Genomic DNA, 24,692 nt, shown 5'->3' with positions numbered 1-24,692 from the left:
TTGCACTTAAAACTTACATATGCTATTCATCCGTGAAACTAACATGCACGACAATCAACTTAACCCCTAGAACACACTTTACAGCAGCGGTTTTCAAATGATAATACCTTGCTGTGTCAACTCTTGGTGTATCACACATTATGGCGAGTGAAAATGAAATCCTTTAAGCAGCTTGTCCTGTTTAATGCACCAGCTTCTTTAAAAAGAATGTCAAAATCAACACTTTCTATTCTTGCATCGTTCTTTTTTTTTTTCTTCAGTGGCAACCACTGCGATGCATTATTCGTCTCTTATTTGTGAACCACTGCAAGAAAGACCGCTTCTTGAGCTTCTTAATGTGTGGGTGCATCTGTTGAATGAAGAGTATTTTCTTGTACCTTTTGCTTTATTGTTTGCTTACCCGTACGGTTCGCAAAGTAGTGAATGTTGTAAAGCTAAAAAATCCATCCTGCTTCAGTCCAAACAGTCTTTGTGTCGACAAACGTTTTCCACACTCCTTTGAAGAAGCAGCCGGATCCAATTGTCCCAAATCCCTTCGAGCTTAGGAAATACCATCCAGACTCATCTGTTGTGCAAAAAAGGCTCCACCATGTGACACTCAACACTCAACACCACCAGTCGGGAAAACTGATAAGCACACCATCCCGTACGTACCGCGAACATTCTAGAAAATCGCTCCGTTATTGCCGTACCGCGCACGCCAACTGGTGATGGAGTAACTAAGCAACTGCAAGCTGCCATGCGACGCCACCGAGTGACACATCCAGCTGACAGCAGTCAGAACAGCCAACCTGTCCGCAACTCGGACAACTATAATTACTCCACCAAAGTGCAGCACACGCGCTACACTAAGACGCGTTCGGTGAGGAAAAATGTCGAGAAAATCGCGTGGCATAACCGGTGCACCACGATCTAGGGGGTCTAGAAAACTGTTGGCCCTCAACACCTGCTGACGCGAGAATAATGGCATGATGGAGAACAGAACGGGGTGTACCATTTTGCTTTCAAGTCAACGCCGAGAATGTGAACCATTTACGACGCACAGAGCTTGTGCAATATTAAGGCTAGCAGACGGTGCTAGGTACGAAACATACCACCTGCAGGGTGAGAAAAAAAACACTTAAAAACAACGCGTTAATGATAATTGAGAGACGAATATTACGCGAGCAACAAACAAGCGCGCCTGGGCTTCATCAACACACAATTGTTCTGTATCCTTCTCCCACGATGGCCCTTCCGGACGGGCGGAATGTTGATACATTAATTATTGTGACAATTAGTGCAGTTGCACTGCGGCTAGCTGCACTCACCGCAACGCCAAACAGTCTTGTAATTGTAATAGTTGAGATGTAATTGAAAGTGGTGAGGTTGGTCGAAAAGTTGGAACCAGAAAATTGAATAAGTTACGCTGTTGAGAAATTAATTATTCCAGCTCGCTCTGGCGACAGTTTACGCGGCCATTTGAGCGACTTTGGGTCGTTTATACGTTATATTAATGCACACGATATTTAAAATAATAAATTTTATTAAAAAGTTATGGATAAATCAATTTATTATAAAAGTTCCACAAGTCCTCGCCCTGTAGTAGGCTATGTTTTCCTAACATAGTAGGTTAACATGCCATAAAACCCACAAATCAAGTAAATCGCCGCAAAACCAAATTCACCTAAGCCACCCCCTACAACAGCTGGAATAATACCGCGCTTATGAATCGTACAACTCATATGTATTTTCCAAAACAAATTTACTCATTCTGCTGCTCCTCCTGCTAATCTGCGATTTTACAAAACAAAAAGGAACGAAAATCCTCCAGCATAATCCGAAATACGCGATATACAGTGAAAACTTTTCCGCTCAGTTTATTTCTCGCACCGGCAACAAAAAAAAACCCATGCTTCAGTTTTGTTTTTACCACTGTTCGTCAACATGACAGCCTAGCACGCTGTCGGAGTCGGTCGGCCCCGCTTTTAACCCAAATGATCAACAAATAAAATGCTGTCAAGTTCGGGCACTCCGAAGAACACGAATGTGGAGAAAGGAACAACAAAATCTTATCCCAAAACAACAATGCAACTCCCTTCCAAGTGAGGCACCGTGTTTTTTCGGTGGGGAAGTTTTTATATTGCTCCTTGAGACGCGTTTTAAGCAGGTTGAATCCCTTTCCCCTTCAAATATCGTCCAGATTAAAGGTCGAATGGTATGAGTATGCCCTAAAGATTAACTGTTCTGCCAACCCAGCTGTTCGCAAATATTCTGCTCACGGCGAATGGAAAACGAAGCTCCGCAAAAGGCAAGGGGCGCCTTTTACGCATGTAAGCAACATTATCACATGCATGGCAAGCTACGGCATCACGTGTGTCACACTTAATTGCTTTCCGTTTGCAGTGAACTGAGCTAAAACTTACATTCACTTAAGCCTAACTGCCAACTTTTGCACGGCGCTTGATCTCTACTCACCCAGTGGGCTGTAACACTCGCTGACAGTTACAAGTTAAACACTGCTCAAACAAATATGCAATCAAAACAATGGCACAGACACTATCAAACACACAAATCCTCTGCTCCCGGCTGGCAATGCTCGCAGCATCACAACATTGCCTGAAAGCTTTCTCAAGAGTTCCGAGGAATCTTTTGCCAACTCTGTGTAGCAAAGCAAAAAAAAAGGAACACTTTTCCTTCCTCATTCCACCATGCTTTCCTTTCGCGCACTAGCTACTTTTTTCCCGGAAATCCTGTTGATCTTTTCCCTGTCGTTAGAATTGTACTCGCTAGACAACTTTGTTCTCGCTGTCATTTGTTTCATTTTTATTTGCTGGTTTTGTTTCATGTGCTCTTGAGCAGTTTCAAACCATAACGAGCGGTGTATTTTTTTTTTTTTGGTTTTGTTCAAACAGTCAAGAATTTGGTTAAACATTCATTTCTTTCGCTGACTCCCGATGTCGGAGCTGTCCTTTTGTTTGCTACTGTGGCAACCGTATTTCCCGAAAGAGTTTCCCGTTTTGCACTGTTCCGTATCATTTTGCTAAGGTGTCACGCACGTGACAAACGAGTTGCAAGGAGCGAAGGGTTTGTCGCTGTCGGTGGATTGACTTGTTGGTGGAATGGGAATTGGCCATGTTATTTTTGTTTTATAAATGGATCCCTTGAGAAATTTTATATTCTTTACAAAAGGCAATCCGTTATTGAAATAAAGAAAGTAAATCTTTTTCCAATTACGCTTCAAAATACGAAAAAATCTTCATCTTTCATACATTTCTTACATTTATTTTGAAAAGTTAGAAATGAAAACAATCTATTTGTCGCTTTCAAATTAATCAAAATGTACTCAAACTAACATAGCACATTAAAGCCTTCAATAATATTAAACTCATTTCATACATTTGTTCGTTATCTTTAAAATTCCTATTGCCTCCAATCGTGCATAATTGCTCCTACCTGTTGCTAGGCGCAAGCTTTCATTTCGATGATAATGAAGCAAAATGTAATTACTATCGCTGATTTTCCATTCAATGAGCATTTAAATATTATTGCTACGCAGCCACTGGTCTCGCACAATGAAAACCAGCGAAACTGTACAAACCAATTCAATCTCGCACAGTAAAATGATAATACAAATTCGTGCTGTCTAATTTCATTCCACAACAGCAGCTTATTTACCTCGCCAGCAGCACGCCACTTGCTGCACAGCTTTTGAACGAATTAAAATAATCAACCAAATGGAATGGAAATTAAGCCGCGCTTCTCACCACAATAGACTACCACCGTCAAAGGGAGCAAAGCATGGCAGAAAACGATTACATCCGAAAATAGTTGCCTCTGGCGTTGCTTCTATCCCGTTTTGAACAGCAAGCGAAACCTTTAAAACTTACCTGATTCATTAATTGACGTACCTTTACATAACACACCGGAAGAAATTTCGCTTCCAACCAATTTCCAGCATCCTCATCGGCAGCGCTATTGAAATCGATGTTCAACCCCCAAGTGAATGGATTGGAACGAGTTGAAACTCTACATGACGTCGTCTGCCAAGCTCAGGCATCTTAATGAATAATGGAATGTTCATTAGTCAAATTGAACAGCTACTCGCTGATGTAAAAAGTTCAAATTGGAAGATATTTGGCCAAGAGCCAACGGGAAACATTCGCAAATGGGTAACGCAACTTCTTGCGAAATCAAACATTCAAGAAACAATTCGCACGAATGCAAGTTTCACTGTGCTTGTTTTTTTTTTATTTTGTAGCCATAAAGAACACAGTACACCAGGCAGTTTTGCTTTTTGCTTGCTTTTACTTTGTTTTAATTATGATCAAGAAGTCGAAGAAATGCTTGATGTTTATTTCCGTTTTACAAGAAAATTAGCATTTCTTCAGCAGCAGCAGCAGCAGCAGCAGCATCTACCAACGACCAGGCGTCTCCATTATCCTTGCCCTTTTTGGTACCACCCTTGCAGTGTTGTGCACATTTCTATCAGTCGAGTATTCCATAAACATCTCAATTTACTATGGACTAAAAGATGCTAAAATTGAAATCGTCACGTAAAAGGCCAAAACCCAGCCGAGATAATTTTCCCAAGGGAAGCTTTCAATATTGGGACCTTCCGAAACGGTCGAATAAATTTTCATCGACTTTACTGATGCTGCTGCGCTGTTCCTGCGCACAAAATCATCCATCAATTGCCTCTCTTACCGGGCTCTGTCTGGGGTGGACACAGACGCACAATTTCGTATACCGAAAGTAAAAAAAAATATCCAGCTTTACAGTTTGGAACCGGGACGTGAACCTTTTAAGCGACTGAGGTTAGCTTTTTTTCTCCGCCACGTCTTGAACGTATTGTACCTTTCCAACCTAACTAATGGGCAATCATTCAAACCAGTACATATTTTCTCCGGGGAGCTATTTTTCATGCCATTTATTACCGATGATAATCGAGCTGATTCAATTCGGCGAGAAAGCTGGAATAGCACATAAGTCAACCAATGGCGTAAGGTTTGAGGGGAAATGATTACTTCAGGGAAATAACCTTCAATTTATTTTCTCACATGGCTGATGGTACCTAACTTTAATGTATAAATAATGAAGCATTTGTAGATGACGAAAAAAAACATTGAAAATACTTTAATTACATCCAGACGAAAAAAACGTATAATCGTAAAAACAACATCACGTAAAATATTCAAATATTATTCTTTTCACACAAACCACTATCAAACCCAATCAGTTTCCTATTTTTATGAAGCATAAACCGAACCATAATTAAAACATTAAAATGCACAGCTCCTCTTCACTCCCGAGCATTCTACCGATCGGTACAAATCCCCTAAATGCAGCGACTACTACCCCTGCTGACAGTGGCGTTCACAACCCGAAAGCCCATCGGTTCGCTGTGGGTGGCGTTTTCCTGGCAAAAATTATCGATTTTGCAATAACCGACCTTGCTGGGGCAGGTTGAGTCAGCAGTTGAGTGCAGACCGAGGTCATGCTAGCTCTGGGTCACCCACGGCCCAGGCAAACGCCAAACGTTGCTTGAAACCGTAAGTAGGTCAAACTCGTAAAAAAATATCCTACCGCATTACTCGCTAGCACTGGTGCCAGCATATTCGTGCACTTGACTTCCGCCGCCAGTTTGAATGTTTTTAGAACGGACTGTTTTGCGAAGCACGTTAGGTTAAGCAAACGGTTGGCAAACGCTTTCTACCCTTCATCGTTTTCTCGCTTGAATTGATTGGTAATATTTGAAGTTATATTTTATGAATTTAAACAAAACAAATGTTTTCGATCTTCAATATTTTCAAATTAACTAAATATTTGCTTTACCATATTTTTGATTTACTATTTTGTTTTAAAAAATAGTATTGAAATATGAGTAATATTTAATATTTTTTATGAGTATTGTAATGAGAAATATTTAAATAACTAATCCACATTTCAATTTACTAAATAGTTACATGCTTTCAAGGCAATTATTCTTCTTCTTGGCCGATACATAAGTCTAGGCCTGAAATTTCTGGCTTGCTTTGACCTTATTTATCCGTAGCTGGATAGTCCGTCCTGAGAACGGGAGAATGATTCGAATGGGGATTAAGACCGGTCCAGTCGTGTCGCACTGAAGGGCAATTATTAAATTCTTTAAAATATGTTATCAAAACTGCAAACGGATTTGTCACACAACATTTCATTGCTCAAAAAATCATCAAATCGACCATATCCAAATTCTTAAATTATTTAAAAAAATCGAATTCAATTTCCATATACTTACATTTCCTCAGTTCTAGGGCTCGGTACAAATTTGATGCATTCCCGTTTTTGAAAATTTGCCTCGATCCAGCTGCGTGCGGTACGCTGTTTCATACGTCATCAGTCCACAGAGAAACAGCCGAAGAATAGAAAGAGATATAAAACAGGAAGAAAACACATTGTCATTAGAATAAAGCAATAAATTAGCTTTCAATCACCAATCGTTTTGAAGATCCAAACCACTTTAATTGAGTGTCAACTGCAATCATTGCAGAAATAATTACATCATCCGTATGACAGTATGGATTTACGAAGCTATACTTTTGTAATGTAACATTTTTTTTATTAATTTGAAATTAATTTAAATTAACTGCAACATTTTAGCACTGCATAAAATACCTTGAGGAAGACACCATTTCTAATAAATTAAATGTGTTGCGCCAAAAGGATCTAATTGGACCATTTAATGTTTAAAAGCATTATAACATATTCTAGTGAAACATTTGCAGTCTGCAAACGGTTGCATTTTGTTGTCTTGATGTTTCAATTTTTTTTACGTACTACTTTTATCACACTACTCTTAGGGCAAGCCTCTAGCGCAAGGACTGTGCCCCAAATTGAATTTGTTCTACAATTACTGCATGCTGCGATGTACCTAACAACCGTTTATCATCAGGGTGCAGCTGTTCCTGGAACGTGCCTATTTACACACATACACTCATACACACATACAAACTCATACATACACTCAACCACACACTCACACAACGAGCTATTCAGCTCCCACATCCTACAGCGCACACTTGTTAGCGATGGTAAGCAGTTGTGAGATGCTGTTCGGTATTCGGCACGTGCACTTCTCAGGAATCTGCATGGTATATACACGACACCGGGCACGATCCACCACCGGACATCAGGTGATACCTCCATGCGCAATCACACGTCCGATACGTTTTGATGAAACTTATTGAATTACAACATATCCTGCACAACTGCCGCGAGCTTGCACTCCGATCCACGCATCGCATGAACGAATGCATCCGTGCAGAATGCTTGTGATCTGTTGCACCGGCCAACCAGAGTGCCTTAAAAATGCGTTTGTCCAACTGCTTCTTTACGATTCTACAGTGCAGCGTTGCATCCAAAGGCACGTGATCAAGAATATGCTTGAAGCTCGTGATCCTGTCTGCTAGTGGTTAAGTGCACTGCATAATATATGGCTTTTATTTAACCGTGTTCTTTTCGTTAGCTAACGTTGCTGTGCTACAACAAGTAGAAGTGCATAAAGCTTCGGCCCCGAACAACCACCGGTTGTCGATATTTTGCAGCAGCGTTGCAAAACCGGAAACACACTCGTGAAAAACCAACAAATCAAAAAACCATAACGCTAGATGTGTGACGGCCAGGACGTGCTTCGTGCATCGTGAGTACTAGCATTTTGCCGAGCATGTTTCGGTGGTTTTGTTACTTTTTCTCTGTGACGTCTGGCATATGCTGATGAAGCTTTGTACACAGATACATCATTTTTGATTGATGATATTTCAGCATAATAATGCATTTCGATGAATACGTTTGCAAAGCAAGGCAGCTCGAGTGCACTTTTACTAGTGTTGCTTGTTCTCTCGTCTTAAATAGCAACAAATTATAAGGCTTGTCAAACAAACGACTTCCTGTAGTTATCATTCATTTTTATTATCATGTGTGTACATCATTCAAACAGACCATTAAATTACACGATTAAACGCATTTTACAGTAAATTCTATTTTCTACATTCATTTTTTTATTATTATTGTAAGTTTTTTTTTGCTACCACCAACATCAAAATCAAATTTTCAATTACTAGAAGAAGTATGTAGATTTGTACATGTGACTAACTATTCAATTTACCTGTTTACTGATATAGCCAAGCCAACTTACGTTTCAGTGCCAATTCGTGGGTGGAATGTTACGTTTGTAAGCCAATAGTGGTGAAAAGACCGGAAGACAGACAATACAAAGCACAGTGCATCACGGGGATTTTTACATAAAAAAACTCTACTTGGGTAACAGTGAATAATAATTTACATTGAACATTTAAACCATGCAAAGGATTTCCAAAATTCTTTACAACAGACAAGCGATGCTTTAAGAAATAAAAAAATGTACATATTTTTTTAATAATTACTTTTTTATATTGGTTTAATCATCATTCAATTTACTATATTTCCCTTTTTTCCATTACGACGGAATGTGTCGCATTTTCGACACCACTTTTGCTGAACTTTAAACAATTCGTTCAACGCATTTCTTGCTTGCATTCTGGGCATGCTCGATTAGCATTAATAAATTTATTAAAATAGTATTAAGTTGTGATGATTATGCAATATAACACATGTCAAATAAATATATTGGACTCTCAATCAACACACAAACGTCTTCAGAGCTACCCTGGCTCTGGTTATGGGAGACATACCACACGCTGTGCTCGATATAACATTGCAAAGATGGGTGATCATTTTTGTACATAAATTTGTAAATATTAATCTATCCATAAAAACTCATTTAATGTGCTTAATCAATAATAAAATTCGAACAAACCCAACTTGTTTTCGTGTAGGGTGGTGAATAATAGATAAATAATAAATATTAATATGGTGCATAAATGGGACAACTGATTTAGAGACACAAATCGATGCACACTGTATAAAATTTATGCAGCAGACAAAACCTTATGCAAACTTTGAAAATTTGGGGACCTAGTGACTAATTTAAGCGGCAACAACTGAAAGTAAATGTTTTGTGCAATATTTATATTTATGTTCTGTTTTGATTAACAAACACCCTTTATCACTTTTGGAATACTCAGTACATTTTGCGTATGATACAATTATGTTCCTCTGTTCCGACTCTGTACTACGTATTAGGTCATAGTTGCCTATTTGCTAGACTTCTATTGAGTACGTACTCAAATAGTTAGATTTTGTTATCCCTCCGGATGGGATTTGCTACCATTTCTGTCGTGTCATAGACCGGGTCACACAACATGTGCACGCCTTCTAAATTCGAAGAATTGTCTCACGTTAAAAGGCAGTCAAGCTAGACGTACTAGTCCCAGAACTACAATCGCTTTTATTCAACTGTCGCTTAAGCTCATTTCAATCAAATATTCATATCCCAAAAGTCAAAGACAAATACAACGAAGCACAAACCTTGCCAGAAACAGCTTTATGAAGAATTCTACGGAATGAAACCACCGTATTTACCACGAAATTCACAAATCATGCAAAATAGCGCTAACAGCTACGATCAAACCATATTAGAGGATTATGTTTTCTGAAGTGCCTTTACACACCACAGGCGTAGCATACTAACGCTATTCGACAAACAAAATCCGTTAAAAAGAGCCATGTCATAACAGGGGAGCATGTTTCCAAACTTTCGCCTTCCGCGGGCATATCCTAAGAATTTGGTCGATATAAAACGAATCGAAATTAAGTTGCCACCAGAGTGTATTTATCGTTGATTGAATCACTGCCAACATCGGTTCGAGCGGAGGGATGGGATCATCCACTTCCACCTGTCGTTGAAAATCCCATTCAAATTTTGCCACACATCGGACAGTTAAAAACGAAAAACTCCACAACACAAACGAACACAGACAGGATGATGGTCGTTTGCGTTACTCTCTTTTTCCACCATTCAACAGTTCTGTACAGTACAGTACATAACATCTACAATAACAATAATGCTACAATGGTGACCCATCCTGCTGGGTTGTATCGTGTGGAGGTACCTGTGCTAAGAAGCGGTGAAACTGTTGACTAAAAATAGCATTTGAATGTAAAAAATAAGGACAACAAGGATTGTGTTGGTCCTCCGCCTTGGTTGACACTTCAAATGCTTCCCTTTTTAATCAACTTCCAATGTTCATCAAATCGACACCTGTTTATCATGCGAACATTGTAAGAGATGAATGCTGTCGTTCAAATTCAGTAAGGTACATTTACAAAACTTTTATTGATTTTCTGTTGGGTTACTAATCGAAATTCGAAAATGTACCCTCCATAATATTGAATCATAACAACTTCAATAAAATATTTACTTCAACCACGTAAACTGGACTTACGACTAAACTGTACCTTTAAGTCACCGATAACCAACCACTAATCAAGTTCAACCAAAACCAGCCACCACCGAAGAATAAGTTTGAATACCTATCCCTTATTATTAAGTCAATTGAAAATAGTCAGAGGACACTTGCCCCAAATTTCTTTAGAATCTCAATTTCAGTCGCTCGGGAAAATTTCCTTTTCAGGTGGTACCAACTATTTATTTTACTCAGCAAAGCCAACCTGCAAACCAGCACGAAAAAGTTTTACTGCTGGAATGCCAATCGCACACAAATATGCAAACAGTTCATGAAAATTAAAGTGAATATTGAATGAAATCATCTTTGCAAGCTACCCAAAATATTCACTTACACCCACCAGTCGCCCTCTGCGGTTCGGTACCGGCACCGTCTGTACTGTCATTTGTTACAGCCCCCTCCCTCATTTTCACCGCATTTATAGCCACCCCCCAAATCTTTACCTTGACGTGGAAAACCTGGTACAGCGAGGCCACGTTCAGATCGAATGGTTCCACAATCGACGAACGCGATGAGATGGACGAGCTTTCGAAGTAGAGCGAAGGTGGCGGTGGAGAGGGCGATAGTGGTGGTGTTGCCGCAGGATCCGATGATTGCAATGTACGAAGCTTTTCGCGCAACACTGGCAACAGGGCCGCATGTTTTGGATCGTCCGCGAGGTAGCTTTGCTTCAATTTTCCTTCCATTTCTTTTGCACTCTTCGCCACGCGCACCGTGCTGTGGTGTGAAAAGAATAGAGCACTTTCACAAAATTGTAACCGCACGAATTGCAATCACGGCACAGTTACACACACAACACACACACGCACACACTCAAACACACACACACAAACGCAAAATCCGGCCCATTCAATGTCTGTCCTTGGCCGCATTTTGTGCTTTCGGTCAGAGCAGTTGCCGTAAATGTCCTAACGCTGACGAAAAGCGCTTTCCCTTGTCTGGCGTGTTGCGGTTGCTTTCCGTCTGCAGCTAAGCGGGACGGCAAAAGCACTTTCCCATTATACCCGGCACCATGACCAAACGCGATACCAATTTAGATAGGGCCCGATTTACGGACCGAAAAAGGACATCCACCGGGACGTTCAGGCCTAATCTGCTATCGCCAAAGATACGGAACCGAACGGTCGGATGTGTTTAACATTACCCAGTAATTACGACTTCATTAAGCGCACGGGTGTACGGAAAATTTATCCTAATTTAGGCCAGCCAAAGGACATTCTTCTCCATTGAGCAGAGTATAGAGAAGAGAAAAAAAACCCATGCCGTACTTAAATGGCCCGGCTATGCACGACGGGTGATAAGTTGGTATCGTAAACCAGAGACCGATGGTTCGTTGGAAAACATGATTTGCGAAGGTTAGTAAGCAGACGATTAAAACTCAATCCGAAAATATTCACTATAGATTCCCACTGGAATCAGGAAGAAATGAATGTTGCATTATTAGCATTATGCTCGACGTTTCTTTTAATTATTTTCATCATAACGCATATCTCATCCATGTCGCCACACTGAGTTTGACAACCCTGACATACAGTAGTGGACGAAATAAAGTGTCCATCTCATGTTTTTTTCAAACTTTGCTCAATTGTGTGGAACACATTGGAGTTGTCACTGTATATTATTATTTATTTCTTGCTTGTTCTTTTTATTTTATAGTTACAATAACGGTATATTGTAAAACAAGATGATATGCTCATGAAAAATAAAATCATAAACTACAGTAACAAAAATGATAACTCGGTTGAAATTTTTCCGAGAAATTACATTGTTTTAGGCAACCAATTTTTTAATAGTTTACCTCCCGTTTTCCTGTAGCACCTGTTCCAAATACTTGAGCATGCTTTCCAACTGTTATTTTAAAAACGTTGAAGCAGTCTACCATGACATCTCCATAGCATCGAAATCGCTCAAAAATTCTTCGTTGGGATTTATGTGCGAGCTTAGATAAAGCCTCTCAGTTATAAGATAAAAGATGATGAGAAGAAGGTCGGTCTAGACCAGTAAAACCACCAGGAATTCTTACATTATGTTTATTAATTTGCTGTCATTATTGCGCTGATTTTCCAGAGGCTCACATCTCCTCTAAAAAAAACACTCCTAGCCTTAACTATTCCTTTTCTACACACATGTTCTATGGATATGGGGCTTTTGTAATTTTTGTTCGATTTGTAGCTATTCACACAATTTTTAGCAACCTTCTATATTCAATTACATAACTCTATTTTTTATTCATAGTCCACAAAACCGTTTTGCAACACTATTAAGGTTTATCAGCATACTCCTCAATAAGCTTAAGCCGGTTGATCTTGTTTACTTGGCATGTGCATTGCTAATTTAGGCCTGTACTTACTATGAGACGGCGATCAATATTTAGATCGGAAACTGGTAACTGTAGGGTTTTTGGGTACGGAGACTAATTACCATTAGGTTCTCCGTCTGAAGAGAAGATATTCACATCGCAAATTGCTTAGTTTTGGGAACACAAATACAAGGTTTAACAAAACTCAGTGTTCTACATAGTTTAACCAAAATGCAACAACGTATTCCGACAAGCAATGTTGTGCCAAGTATTTTTAATTTATCGGTAGAACGACCGTGCTAAATAGAAATAATTAGCTTAATTGATTTTTTAAGTGGGCTAGTTATTTTTATACTGTGTTTTTTTGTTTTTCAAACGAAAATTGATGTTATTTTCAATGTACAAAACACTTAGATTTTATCTATTCCGTTATAATAAATTTAGAAGAAGAAAGAAGAGCTATGAAGATATATTGCGCAATGTTTACTTCAATGTGATCCCCACAATTGAGCGAAATTTGGAATACTATGAGATGGGTTCTTTATTTTACCGACCACTGTAGGACAACATCTCCAAGCTTAACTTTGATTACACAGATTTATATAAATTACCGGACTTTTTCAAGATTGTTTTTTTGTTTTAAATGCCTTCAAACATAATCAGTTGTCAATTCAAATCTAAATAACAAATAAATTTACTACAATTTTAAATCAATACATATAAGATTATTGCTGTCACTTGATTTTCCGATAGTCTATTGAGTAGCAAACATAACGGCAAAAACCATATCCATTGTTGATGCATAGTTTCTATTGCCACCCACGCGTTTAATGCAAATTTACCCATATCCATTTGACTTTCTATTTTTGCCTGTAAAATGCTACCGCGTATCTCACTAATGACTTAAGCAGAAGCACCACGAGTACAAAAATAGTTCAATCAGGGTAAAGAAGAAAAACAATTTGCTGAGATGGCACGTGCGCGATGATTACTGAGATAATTTATCATCAGTCGCAACGCTCGGAACCCTAGAGGCCGCTGAACGTAGGAAAAGGTTGGTGACGCAAGCGAAATCGGAGCGCACCGTTTACTAGCAATAATTGGGCTCTTTCTTCTTCCCATCCAGGCTCTGCATCCGTGCACCATTGGTTTCGGTGAAACGTAACTAGTAAGCTACATTTGCCACCCACGAACCGCCCCACGTGAAAACCCCGAAGGGTTGACACGAAAATTTCTTCGTTGGTTCGTTCTTCAGTCCTAAATACATGACACAGAGCAGGTACACGCGGGTAGGTTTACTCGGGATCGGTAATGAACATAATTCTAGCAGAATCCATCCACTGTATTTGCACCCCTTTGCGTATCATGCATCCCTTCACGTCACCGGTGTGGACACATTTTAGCTTGCGTCCAACTTTGCGACATGATGCTGCTCGTTGTTTGTGACCTTTTTCCATCCATCATGCGTGCTCGAGTTATTTCTGTTAGCTACTGGACTATTTGCACTTGAACGATATCTTCTGACAACTCGAACGAACGAAGCAAGCGAAAGTGTAAGGAATCAGTGGCTGGTAAATAAACGACGATCCGGCAGTGCCCATTCGACCATGTTACCGGCTCGGGCAAAAGTTTTCCCCACTACCACATCCGTAGCACTATCGTGCGGCAATTGCCTGTGGCATTACTTTTTGATGAAATTTCCACAGCCGAAGTGAACGAGATCTTGTAACGACACTGCAATCAAGTGCATGCTGCTTTTTCTCTCTGCACTCGTTAGCAGGTTCATCAGAGGATGGAAGCATCAGCTTAGCATAATCCGAACAGTTACAGCCACTGAAGGTGGAGGACGGGACGAATAAATAAATTATCCCTTCACTTCATTGTATGATAACAGAGTAACTCGATAGAATACATCAGTTGCATCATACCAATACGTGCTACTTGAAATATTATTATTTCTTTTGGGAACTATTCTTTACTAGTACCGTGGCTCATTTATCGAAAGCTTATATTATAAGCTTCAACGCACACTCTTCTCACCACTCTTGACACCACACAAACGAAGCTTACTGAAACACATTCATTCTAAAGCTAGAAACATTTTACTGGAGATTCACATTCAATAAACCAATCAATGGTACGGACTGTGCACTGTTACGACACCAACTCAAATGCACAACTTTGTACAGGTTTTTATTATTATTATTATTATTATTATTCGTTGTTCGCATCGTCAACTTCAAGGCAATGGTGCACGGCTCATTAGAATGGCACCAGCCCAACACTGAACACGTTTGTAGCTGAATAGTGCTATTGCTTGCTCGCTACACAATTTGTTATCACTCATCTAATACTGCCGTCACCCTGACAAATATTTTCTCCAGATAAAGATATAACCTCGTGCAGGTAAGTTACGCTCGGCTGTGAAATGTGTGAATATGTTTGCGATGCACGTACCTAACCGGCGAATGTGCTACATGTCTCACTTACACCATTCCGCACAGAGCAGAGCAGTCAAACTTCACAGCTAAACCAATAGACGAACTGTATGCGATGTTATCTTGAAAAGCACTTAAACAGTTATGAGCTTGGAATTTAATGTTTCAAAACCAAATTACCTTAACTAGAAATATGGATCGTAATTCAACCATACTTTTGCATCCGCAATCTCCAATGCCATAGCAAACACATGAAAAGTTTGCCTTTATTGTTGAAGTAATCTCCAAGGTTTGTCTTCAACCAGACAAAAAATAATTAAATCCAAAATTACTTCTCACTACATTTTATTCACTTCACTGTTGTAGAACTATTACTACCCGTTGCTTCCATTCGCATTCATTATTACGAAACTTTGGCAAAATGTAAATCAATATTGTATTGCCATTGTCATTAATTCACAGCTTAATTATTGCACATAAACTGTACGTTTACATAGCAAACAAGTGAACGAAAACAAACTCTTCCACCGAGGCAACACTCTTCCACGACTACACTTCGACGTCGACAACATCACTATTGGCATAACAAACAAAAAAATCTATCGATACGGTACAGCCCGTGTCGGGGAGAAAGTCTTACTTTAGTGTGACTAACACCAACAAACGAACTGTAACAGCTGCTCGGGTGATAATCGTTACAATAGATTAGAAATTGTAATAGATGCGTTGCGCTTGTAGTTGTAAGCTTTTCACTGCAGTGTGTACGAACACTATCTCTCCGAAACGAAAATGCACGTGGCGTGCAGTGAACGATCAGTGAGCTGGTTTGTAAATAAACCTCTCCATGCTGTTTACGTTATTGGAACAATGAAATCACTGTTTTGAAATTAGCTAGACGGTTGCACTTTGCACACGCATTCAACGATCCAATCCAATTTTAGACATATTATTCTCATAAATTAAACAAATTTGCTTCATAATTTGTACCTCATGAATACTCTATTTGTTGCTGATATGAGCAAATCACATTTAAAATGTACCCTTTTATACGATTTGGCTTAAAGTCCGCTCGTTTTCCACTACGAAATTTGCTATATTACTACTTAAAGCGTTGCGGTTCATAATATTTTACTACCCGATCATACACACCATGCCAATTGATCATGGCTAAACAACCACCCTCAATGCGTTGACCACCGATAACTACTCTACCCCAAGACCGACCATACACTCATCACTACATTTTCTGCTGTCACAGAGTTAAACAAATACCACCACCCAGAGGCCACGCTATGCCCAATGATTACGCACAGTATAGGTATTGGTGTCTATCGTTGATGATTGTTCGATGATGGGCTCTCAACAACAATTGTTGTTCGATGTGTGGTGGTGTACTCGATCGCCTCTTGAAACGCTCTTCTCTGTACGATAATCAAAACGTCAACCAAACCGCTTTCAAACAGCGGCCAACGACATCTTGGACAGACGGTCTTTTTGGAGTATACATAAACAAACCTATTCATAGTGGATCGTGCGAGTGACGTAAACAATTAACATCACTTAATGGCGTCAATTGTATCGCCATCGATACATCGATCGCACAATATACCTAAAAAGCACGTACAGGGTGTGGCAGAAATAAGTGCAAAAATGGTGAACCTCCAATAGAAGATCAACCATTAAAAATGGTGTCAATAATGGTTTATTTGGGGGTCACTACTAGTTTGTTTGTGTTTAGTTATAAATACTGTTTGAGACTATCAGCTTTTTCTTTTATTGCAAATTCGTTGAAATTTATGCCAATGAATGGGGTGTAAGCCGTCTAGAACACTCTGAAGAACATTGCTGAGCGTATATTGTATATTGCACAATACACGAAAGTTTGAAGACTCTCCATTTTGTTACACCACACAAATGAATTTTCAAACAAAAAAAATCTGAAAATGTGGTTAGAAAATCACTTCAGAAATTTCTTAAATAAATAAATTTGTGGAAATCAAACATTCTGCAATTTGTAATTTTATAGTGTAAACAATGAGATCAATTTAATTTACATGATAAATATTCTCTTAGGGACTACATAAGCTTTACAATACAATATTCCTCAGGATAAAGTCTTCCTAAGAGACGAATGAAGCTTCCAAGCTCAAAGTCTTCCTCAGTCTATGTAAGGATCAGAAGGATATCATATATTGCGACCTAGCACCGAGTGCTTTAACCGTCAGTAAGGAATAGCTTTGAATGAATGAAATATGAGATGAGAAACTATTTTCCATAACCATAATGAGCATCCACATGTTACTGCGCCGGCCAAAAACTATTTGGGAAACAGTGGAGGGTAAATTCTACTTCACTGGTCCGTTTAAATAAAACTCATTTCAGGTTTTAGTATTATTCATTGGGGAATTTATATAGATAATAACTAACGAAAATAATAGGGTAAAAAAATTAAGGAAATATATGATATATGACCGTTCACAATATTGATAAAAGCTATGTAAGTGTTTTCCACAATAAAGGCCCAAGTGTTTTGGAAAAAAACAACCAAAAATTACATGCTACAAATTGCTTGAAACATAGCGCATTTGAATGTATTGTCAAAAATTTGACATTAATTTTACGTCAATTATTGCAATCCTTATTTATTTTGGTTTGACATGTGTCCGCTGATACAGTGATTACTGAAAAAGCCTTACAGTGGTTTTATTATTTAGTGTTTTACAACTCGGTATATGGACTTTAAGCATTAAAATGAAAAAATATATATTATTCACATTGCACTTATTTACCAAGCGATCGTGATTTTTAGTTCGAACAAATTCAGAACTAACCGTTGTACCCAGCACAAGATCCATCCATTCCACCTGGGCCGTAAAGTTGTGGTTATAATTCACCAACCCCCGACCAACTACTCATCCGACTACTTATGCGTGTACTGTTTCGACTTCTAACACTGGCAGCCCTCCCAGCATTTCGCTGCATGTGTGGAAGTTCACAAATTATTCATATTCTCCCGTGTGCCATCTTCTCAGTGTACAGGTTCATTTAAAACCTCCAAAAACTTGCCCCACCCATACAGGCGGAATGGTGGATGTGTTTACCACGCGACACTGCTACGGAAATTTGTTATTAATCTCGGACCGTTCTGCTCTTTCCACTTGCTGTCAAATATTCCAGGGAATTTTATCATTAGCTCTGGGAATCTGCGACCCACAGGGCCTGTCGTTGGGACCACCCAGTGTCCCAAACTAACCGGGGAGGAGAAGAGACAAAAAAAAACATGCTCAATGGAACCGAATGCCATCAACGAGGATGCTCTCTGTTTACAGCTTCTCGTACACTCTCCACAACGTTTCGCATCTGACTGCTCAAACCCACCGCAAGCGGACGTTGATTTTGCATAATTCATTTTCATCCCAACGTACCAACCATGTCCCGGTTTGGATGTTTTTACAACATCTAGCACAATCTCATCCGAGAATGGGACGACTACGAAAAAAAAAGTCGTTCGTCATTCTCATTTTATCGTATGTTATTTAAATTTAGTATGAGCATAAAGTGTGGACCAAATAGATTCACGATTCATCACTGTTCGCTGAATCAATACTACAGGGAAATTCAAAGCCATTCGTAGAGGTGGCCGTAATGCAATTGCGTCCATTGTCGAATCATTCGGGTGTTAAATATTCTGGCAATATTCAAGCATCGTTCCTCCGAGTTTATGACACCAGATTTCAGCAACAATGGCGTACCAGTTGTAGAATATCGCAAGTAGGTTGCTTTTATTGCTTTACTATAACTTAATGCCATCCAGAATCAAACCATCATAGCAACTTTAACGCGGAACGTTGTATCAATATATTCACCATAACAAAAGTTATTGAGTAATACTTGGTATTCTTTCGCAAAATCAATTAGTAAGAGTAAAGTTTTAAACAAATTACTATTGCTGACAATATCAAGCCATGCTGGGAAATATGTAACAAATATAATAAATGTTTGATAAATTAATAAAATATTCCAACGTAAATAAACTGTTCAACAAAATATCGGTGGCATTTTCAAATAAGAAAAGCAGACTATTTCCAACTTTAAAGCGTATTTATACAAACAATTTAACACACCATGAACTTTGATATAAATACCGTTAAAAGGAAACAATAAACAATTAGATCGTAAGACTTACCCTTGGTACGGTGATATTTATCAATCCTAAGCAGATCTTCCGTAAGCCCCATCCTAGCTTTCGCTGTGTCTGATGAGGTAGTATGGTTGTGTTTTTGTGTGTTTGTTTTCATTCGTATTTATGTGTTTTTGGTTGATTAAACGACGATATTTACCAGTGGGATATATCAACAATATTTTATATTTAATATTTTTTATGTTTACGGTATTATTCAAGTGATAGTTCAGTGTTGAATCGTGTTTTGCAAGTTTACCCCGATTATATTTGCCAAGCGTATGGCAATTGATATGTAATTATCCATTAGCGCAATGTGTTGTTTGGGTGGGCAGTTTTATGACAAAAAGTATTTTAATGCAAAGCGAAACGTATTGTTTCATTTGTCCATTATTCCTCGCCACGATACAAATTACAATATTGAACAATAGGAGTTTATAAAAGCAAAACGATCAACACATTATGAAAAACGTACAGAGCACAAAGGGGGAAAATAGGGGGTGATTAGAGGTAAGACAGACACGTGGACATACATTATTGGCACAGGGTTTGTAAAATTGTGGTTCATGTATAAATGGTAGAGGCCGGATTTTTTTTTTTAATTTGAAGATAGCGTGACAGCATAGAAGAAGTTAGTAGGAAAAAAACAGCAAGAAAGGAGAAAGAGATAGGAAAAAGTGGTTAGAAAATGTACCTAAAAGAAAAGCAAATGTGAAACAAAGTAACGGTGCCAGCTAACTAAATCTGTGCCACTGTTGTGAAAAATCGCTAGCAAAATGACAAGTGAAATGTGCAATGCATTCGTCGCTCGCATAGAATAATGGCTGATCGTTTAGAGTTTGATGTGTAAAAGTGCGAAAGTGTACTCTACGCGTAAACTGTTCTGCAACGGCTGCAACGGCCCTCTAACTGTGAGAGCACAGCGGTAGCGCTAATCGAAAACCATTCTCACCAGCAGTCAGCATGCCACAACAATCCCGCATATCAAAACTTTCACCCTGAAACGCACTGGACGAGAACGATGTCAATTTAAGTGCTGCACCCTGAAACCACCAGGCGTCCGCACGCGTTCGCGCTATTAGCGAGCGACAAAACTTTTGTCCGATCATCATCAGTGTACCAAAGTTTCGTGCAATCGACAGCTTGCATTGAACAAAGTTTGTCGTATTTGTCACTTCCCCATAAGTTCCATATGTTCCAATGCAATTTCCTATTGAAGTGAGTTAATTTAGTTAAAACATTATTGAGCAAAGGAAATGTGGCTCGTATTTTCTAAAATCATAACCAAAATTTAGTCAATAACAAATAGAAAAGAGATTTTTTCTACTACTCCCATATTAAAATATGCATTATTCATATATTTAGCTCACCTTCCTACAATACAAATCATCGCTTTAAATAATTGATTTCCATTCTGGCAAATAGCCATGCGAATCAAAACAACCCTCAAAAAAAAAAAACTTCACAAAAACATCTGCAACCAGAGCGAAAGAAAAAGCTTTTAATTATACTTTTTGACTCCATTGGCATGCAGTAGTAATTAAAACATGCCCAGAAGGATTACAAACGATTTTCCATTTTCTCGCCTCCGCAAAAGCAACCACCAATGGAAGTTACGCTCAAAAGTATTGTTACACATTCACCACAACGTTTGATGTGTTGGTAAGACGAAAAAAAACAGGAAAACACCCTCCTTCGTGGTGGATTCGTAGAAGCTAACCAAAACAAAGTCTGCTTGTATTGTTATTTTAACCACAATTCCGCATCGCCTTCTTGCCTCATGGATCGTTTTGTTGATGCCTAAAGGGAACCGATAATAAGATCGAAGACCTATCAATATTCCACAACGTCCATTTCTATCGGTCAAACAGGTGGGAAGAAATATAAATTAAAGCCATGCTTTTATAAATGTTTGTAAAACGCACAATAGCTAACACTCATTGCTATGGATTGTCACTTCAATCATCTTCGTGATTGCGAGTATTTTAACGAGAAAAAATGGAAAGTAAAACGACTTTTATAAGTGGAAAAATTTGACCTTTAACTCATGCTCACAATCGAACTGGGATCGAACACGTTACCATTAAACGATCCTGCTAAAAGAGCGCATCAGATCCCGGAAATGGTTACCAACGATCCATAACGACATGGCTGGTTGGCAGGGGAAAAGCTTCTAGGCCGTTGTTTGTCTTTAAGCTTCTGGAAGCAAATCCCACCGAGTGCGCGGTTCTTGCTTGTGTCGTGAATAATTCATTAAGTCGGAAGACAAAGAGAACAGTCAACTGTTTCTCTTTTTTTTTTTGTGCAATATTTTGTTGACGATGAGACTGGGTACTGAATAATGTAACTAGCTTTCCCACGGGACGTGTCGATTTCGAACCGATATCGATTGATTGCAATCTCTTTGTGATAACGTTAACGATATGGTTTGTTAGGCTAAATGCAACAGGACGAGGTAAAATACACGGAACGTAACGAATAGTTTTATTGTGTGAATCATGACAATAAAAATTCTAACCTTTCAAACAACGCTAATTAATCGAACTATCGATTTCTGTTGCTTTGCTATTCCATGCAAAAAAAAACATGTATTATGCGTCATCATTCAAGTGCCACTGGTTACATAGCATAGATACTACTGAGTGCACAGATGCAGTTGATTAATGAATTAAAACCGCTTCTGGAACAAACCAAAAGCCACAAAAAAAACACTCATAAATTAAACTTCATGTGGATACCAATGAAACATGGTAAATATCCAATTCATCAATCATTATCGTGGCGTACAAGTGGACATTCAAGGGATATCCAACGATTCTATCATTTTTCACGATCTCGTGAGGCTACATTGCAGATTACTCTGTTCCACAAGATATTTTCTATCTCAAAGCTTTGGCATCAAATTGATGTTGGACAAGCAGGCCATATGGATGGAGCAGTTTGTCCCAAAAGCTGGTAGACCATTACCCAATCGATGGTACCCGAGAGACCACTTTGACGGACACTAGGGAATTGGGTTGTACGGGTATGTGTATGAGGAAAGGTGTTCCTTGATGCTACTCCACACCGACTAGTATTTTGATATATTAGTTGTTAAAACTTATATTACAATTTGAATAGCATGAAGATGATTTCGTGTTGAGGTATGAGGTCACCATGAGATGAAGCTCATTACCTTCAGCTTCATTTACCCAGTACATTCTAAACATGTGAATTTTCCACAAATTTTGCAGCTAAAAGTGCTTTTTTGTTGTTTTACCCTCAATTATTATTCAAATTTTAGATTATTTGACTTTATTCAATTTGAACAACATCTACAGGTTGTTTTTTCATAAACAATAAACAGAAATTACAAAAGTTCGCATTTGCACAGCACGACAGCAAATAAATGGAAATTTCTGTTGAATATCAACGAATGAATAAACACGTCGTACTGTTCGCACGTGTTTCAAATTAAAATAAACATTTCACTACCATGACACGGTATTAATGGACAGGGATATTGAGCTATGGACGCAATGCCAATGGAGACGCCTGGTGGTGTGTAACATTTCTATATAAAAACCGAACAATCAGCACAGTTTTTGTACTTTTTTTTTACAAAAATTAACGCGGAATGATAAACAATACCAAACGCATAAAATATGGTTTAATGTAATTAGCAAAAAAGGTAGTCAAGTGATCCGTTAATCCAGTGTCACGAAAACTTACTCTGAAGCTTTAATGAAATGTGTTTTCGTATAAATATGACATGTGATAGAATGCGTAGGAAGGCAAGAGTGTTATTTGCACACTGTGCAATGTAAAATACTACAAGTGTTGTTATAGAAACTTTGAGAGGAAATCGTTACGTACTCGCATCAACACCAGCCACGACATTAACGTTACAACAACCCAATGATGAGAGCTATTGAAACGACTTGGCAGATGTTGGTTGCCGTACGTAACAGAACCCTCATACTCATTTCCTTTCGCTACTGCATGCCGATGTCCAAAGGATGTGGATTTGTTAGAGTATCTAAACACGCTATGAATCACGATGGTACGTGCATCAATGGGAAATGAAGAGGATATGCGGCTACACAACGAGACACAAACTCTACGCTACTTTTCCCAACTACAAACGATGAAAAACAAGGAAAGGAACGAAAGAACAAGTGAGATAATGTGGGACAGGGGGGTTTCAACGTACCGGTTTTGCATTCCTCTTATGTTTAAGCATTTTTCCCAGTACAGTTTTGCAGATTAAGCTAGGCCAAAGTTGGGATGCAGAGTATTAATGACTAGAAATGGTCGCTGGGTACAACAAATGCTCGCTGGATGATGATGTGGACGCTAAGGGCACTCAGAGCTGTGGATCCTTTTGTTGCGTATGGCGCTTTATTCGCAAAACGGGTCCCAGCAAACAACTTTCGAAAGGATGTGGCACTCGCTGGAACGGATGGATGGTTTCTAATCGGATTGCGAAGGATTCGACTGTCACTGCTTACAACTGTTTCGCCAGTCCGCGCTTTACGACATGATGCTTTGCTAATATGATTTCGAACTCCGCAGGGAACCCATGGTAATGATGTATGGAAACGATTGTGTTACTTGGATGAGTATTTGCAAACTAGCTGGGTTGTTTGAGCAAGTGGTTGCCAAGCACCGAAACCTTTGGTAGGTGTTTTTTTTTTGTTAAAGCGGGAAGTTAATCTGGCACCCTTTCCACCATACAGCCCCTTGATGAATGTTAAATGGCGGGAAAACTGTGACGATATTTACAGATGATGATTGTCGTGCGTCATCGCAGGGATATGAGAGGGATAAGTAAAGTGGCGCACTTTTCTACCCTGCCGATAGTCGGACGATGCCGGCATCCTGCTTGGTCGAACACGATTCCACCTTTCATACACGCAGGCAACACTTCACACTCGCGATGCACTCAGCTTATGCACTTTGCACGTGCCCGGAAATAGATTTTTTCCATGTGAGTTTCATTTCACTGCAGCTGCACACAAAGAGAACACTTCTTATTCAAGCAGACATTTTACTTGCGTCAAACCGATTGTATCACGATCGGTTTGTGCACACTAACACGTGCCTATGAACCACTTATGGGCAAATATTTCATTGAAGAATTAATTGCAATTTATTTTCTTTCGCGCATTAAACCACCTCAGTCAACACATACCGATCGCGTTGACAGTCCCCCTGAACTGACAGATCGAGCAAAGCGTTTAGACGTTAACGCGGTTGCGGTATCATCGTTAGTTTCCGTACATAAATAACACGATATTCGGTCGACACTAAATACCGACGGCCAATGGCACACGTACATCGAAAGTTGCTCAGCTCTAATACTACTACGTTGAAATCTCTGAAAATCGCTAGCCAAATATATAGCAATGTAAACATATTTCTTATGGAAATAT

At 39.0% G+C, this 24,692-nt stretch overlaps 1 protein-coding gene across 1 annotated transcript in view; it reads right to left on the bottom strand.

Annotated features, from left to right (window-relative positions):
• The window catches only part of LOC128305547 (transient receptor potential cation channel trpm), a 50,377-nt gene extending 26,181 nt beyond the window's left edge, over window positions 1-24,196 (bottom strand). Inside the window, exons 1-3 of the mRNA XM_053043044.1 lie at window positions 24,102-24,196; window positions 19,285-19,353; window positions 6,257-6,339 (exon numbers count right to left, since the gene is read on the bottom strand). Coding sequence (XP_052899004.1) covers window positions 6,257-6,339; window positions 19,285-19,353; window positions 24,102-24,137 — 188 coding nt within the window. The 5' untranslated portion in view covers window positions 24,138-24,196. The remainder of the gene's footprint in view (window positions 1-6,256; window positions 6,340-19,284; window positions 19,354-24,101) is intronic.
• Window positions 24,197-24,692: the final 496 nt, after the last annotated feature.

This window comes from Anopheles moucheti, chromosome 3, assembly GCF_943734755.1.
Source record: "Anopheles moucheti chromosome 3, idAnoMoucSN_F20_07, whole genome shotgun sequence".
Lineage (NCBI taxonomy): Eukaryota > Metazoa > Arthropoda > Insecta > Diptera > Culicidae > Anopheles > Anopheles moucheti.
The sequence above is the reverse complement of the archived record's forward strand: the minus strand, read 5'-3'. Positions and strand labels throughout refer to the sequence as shown.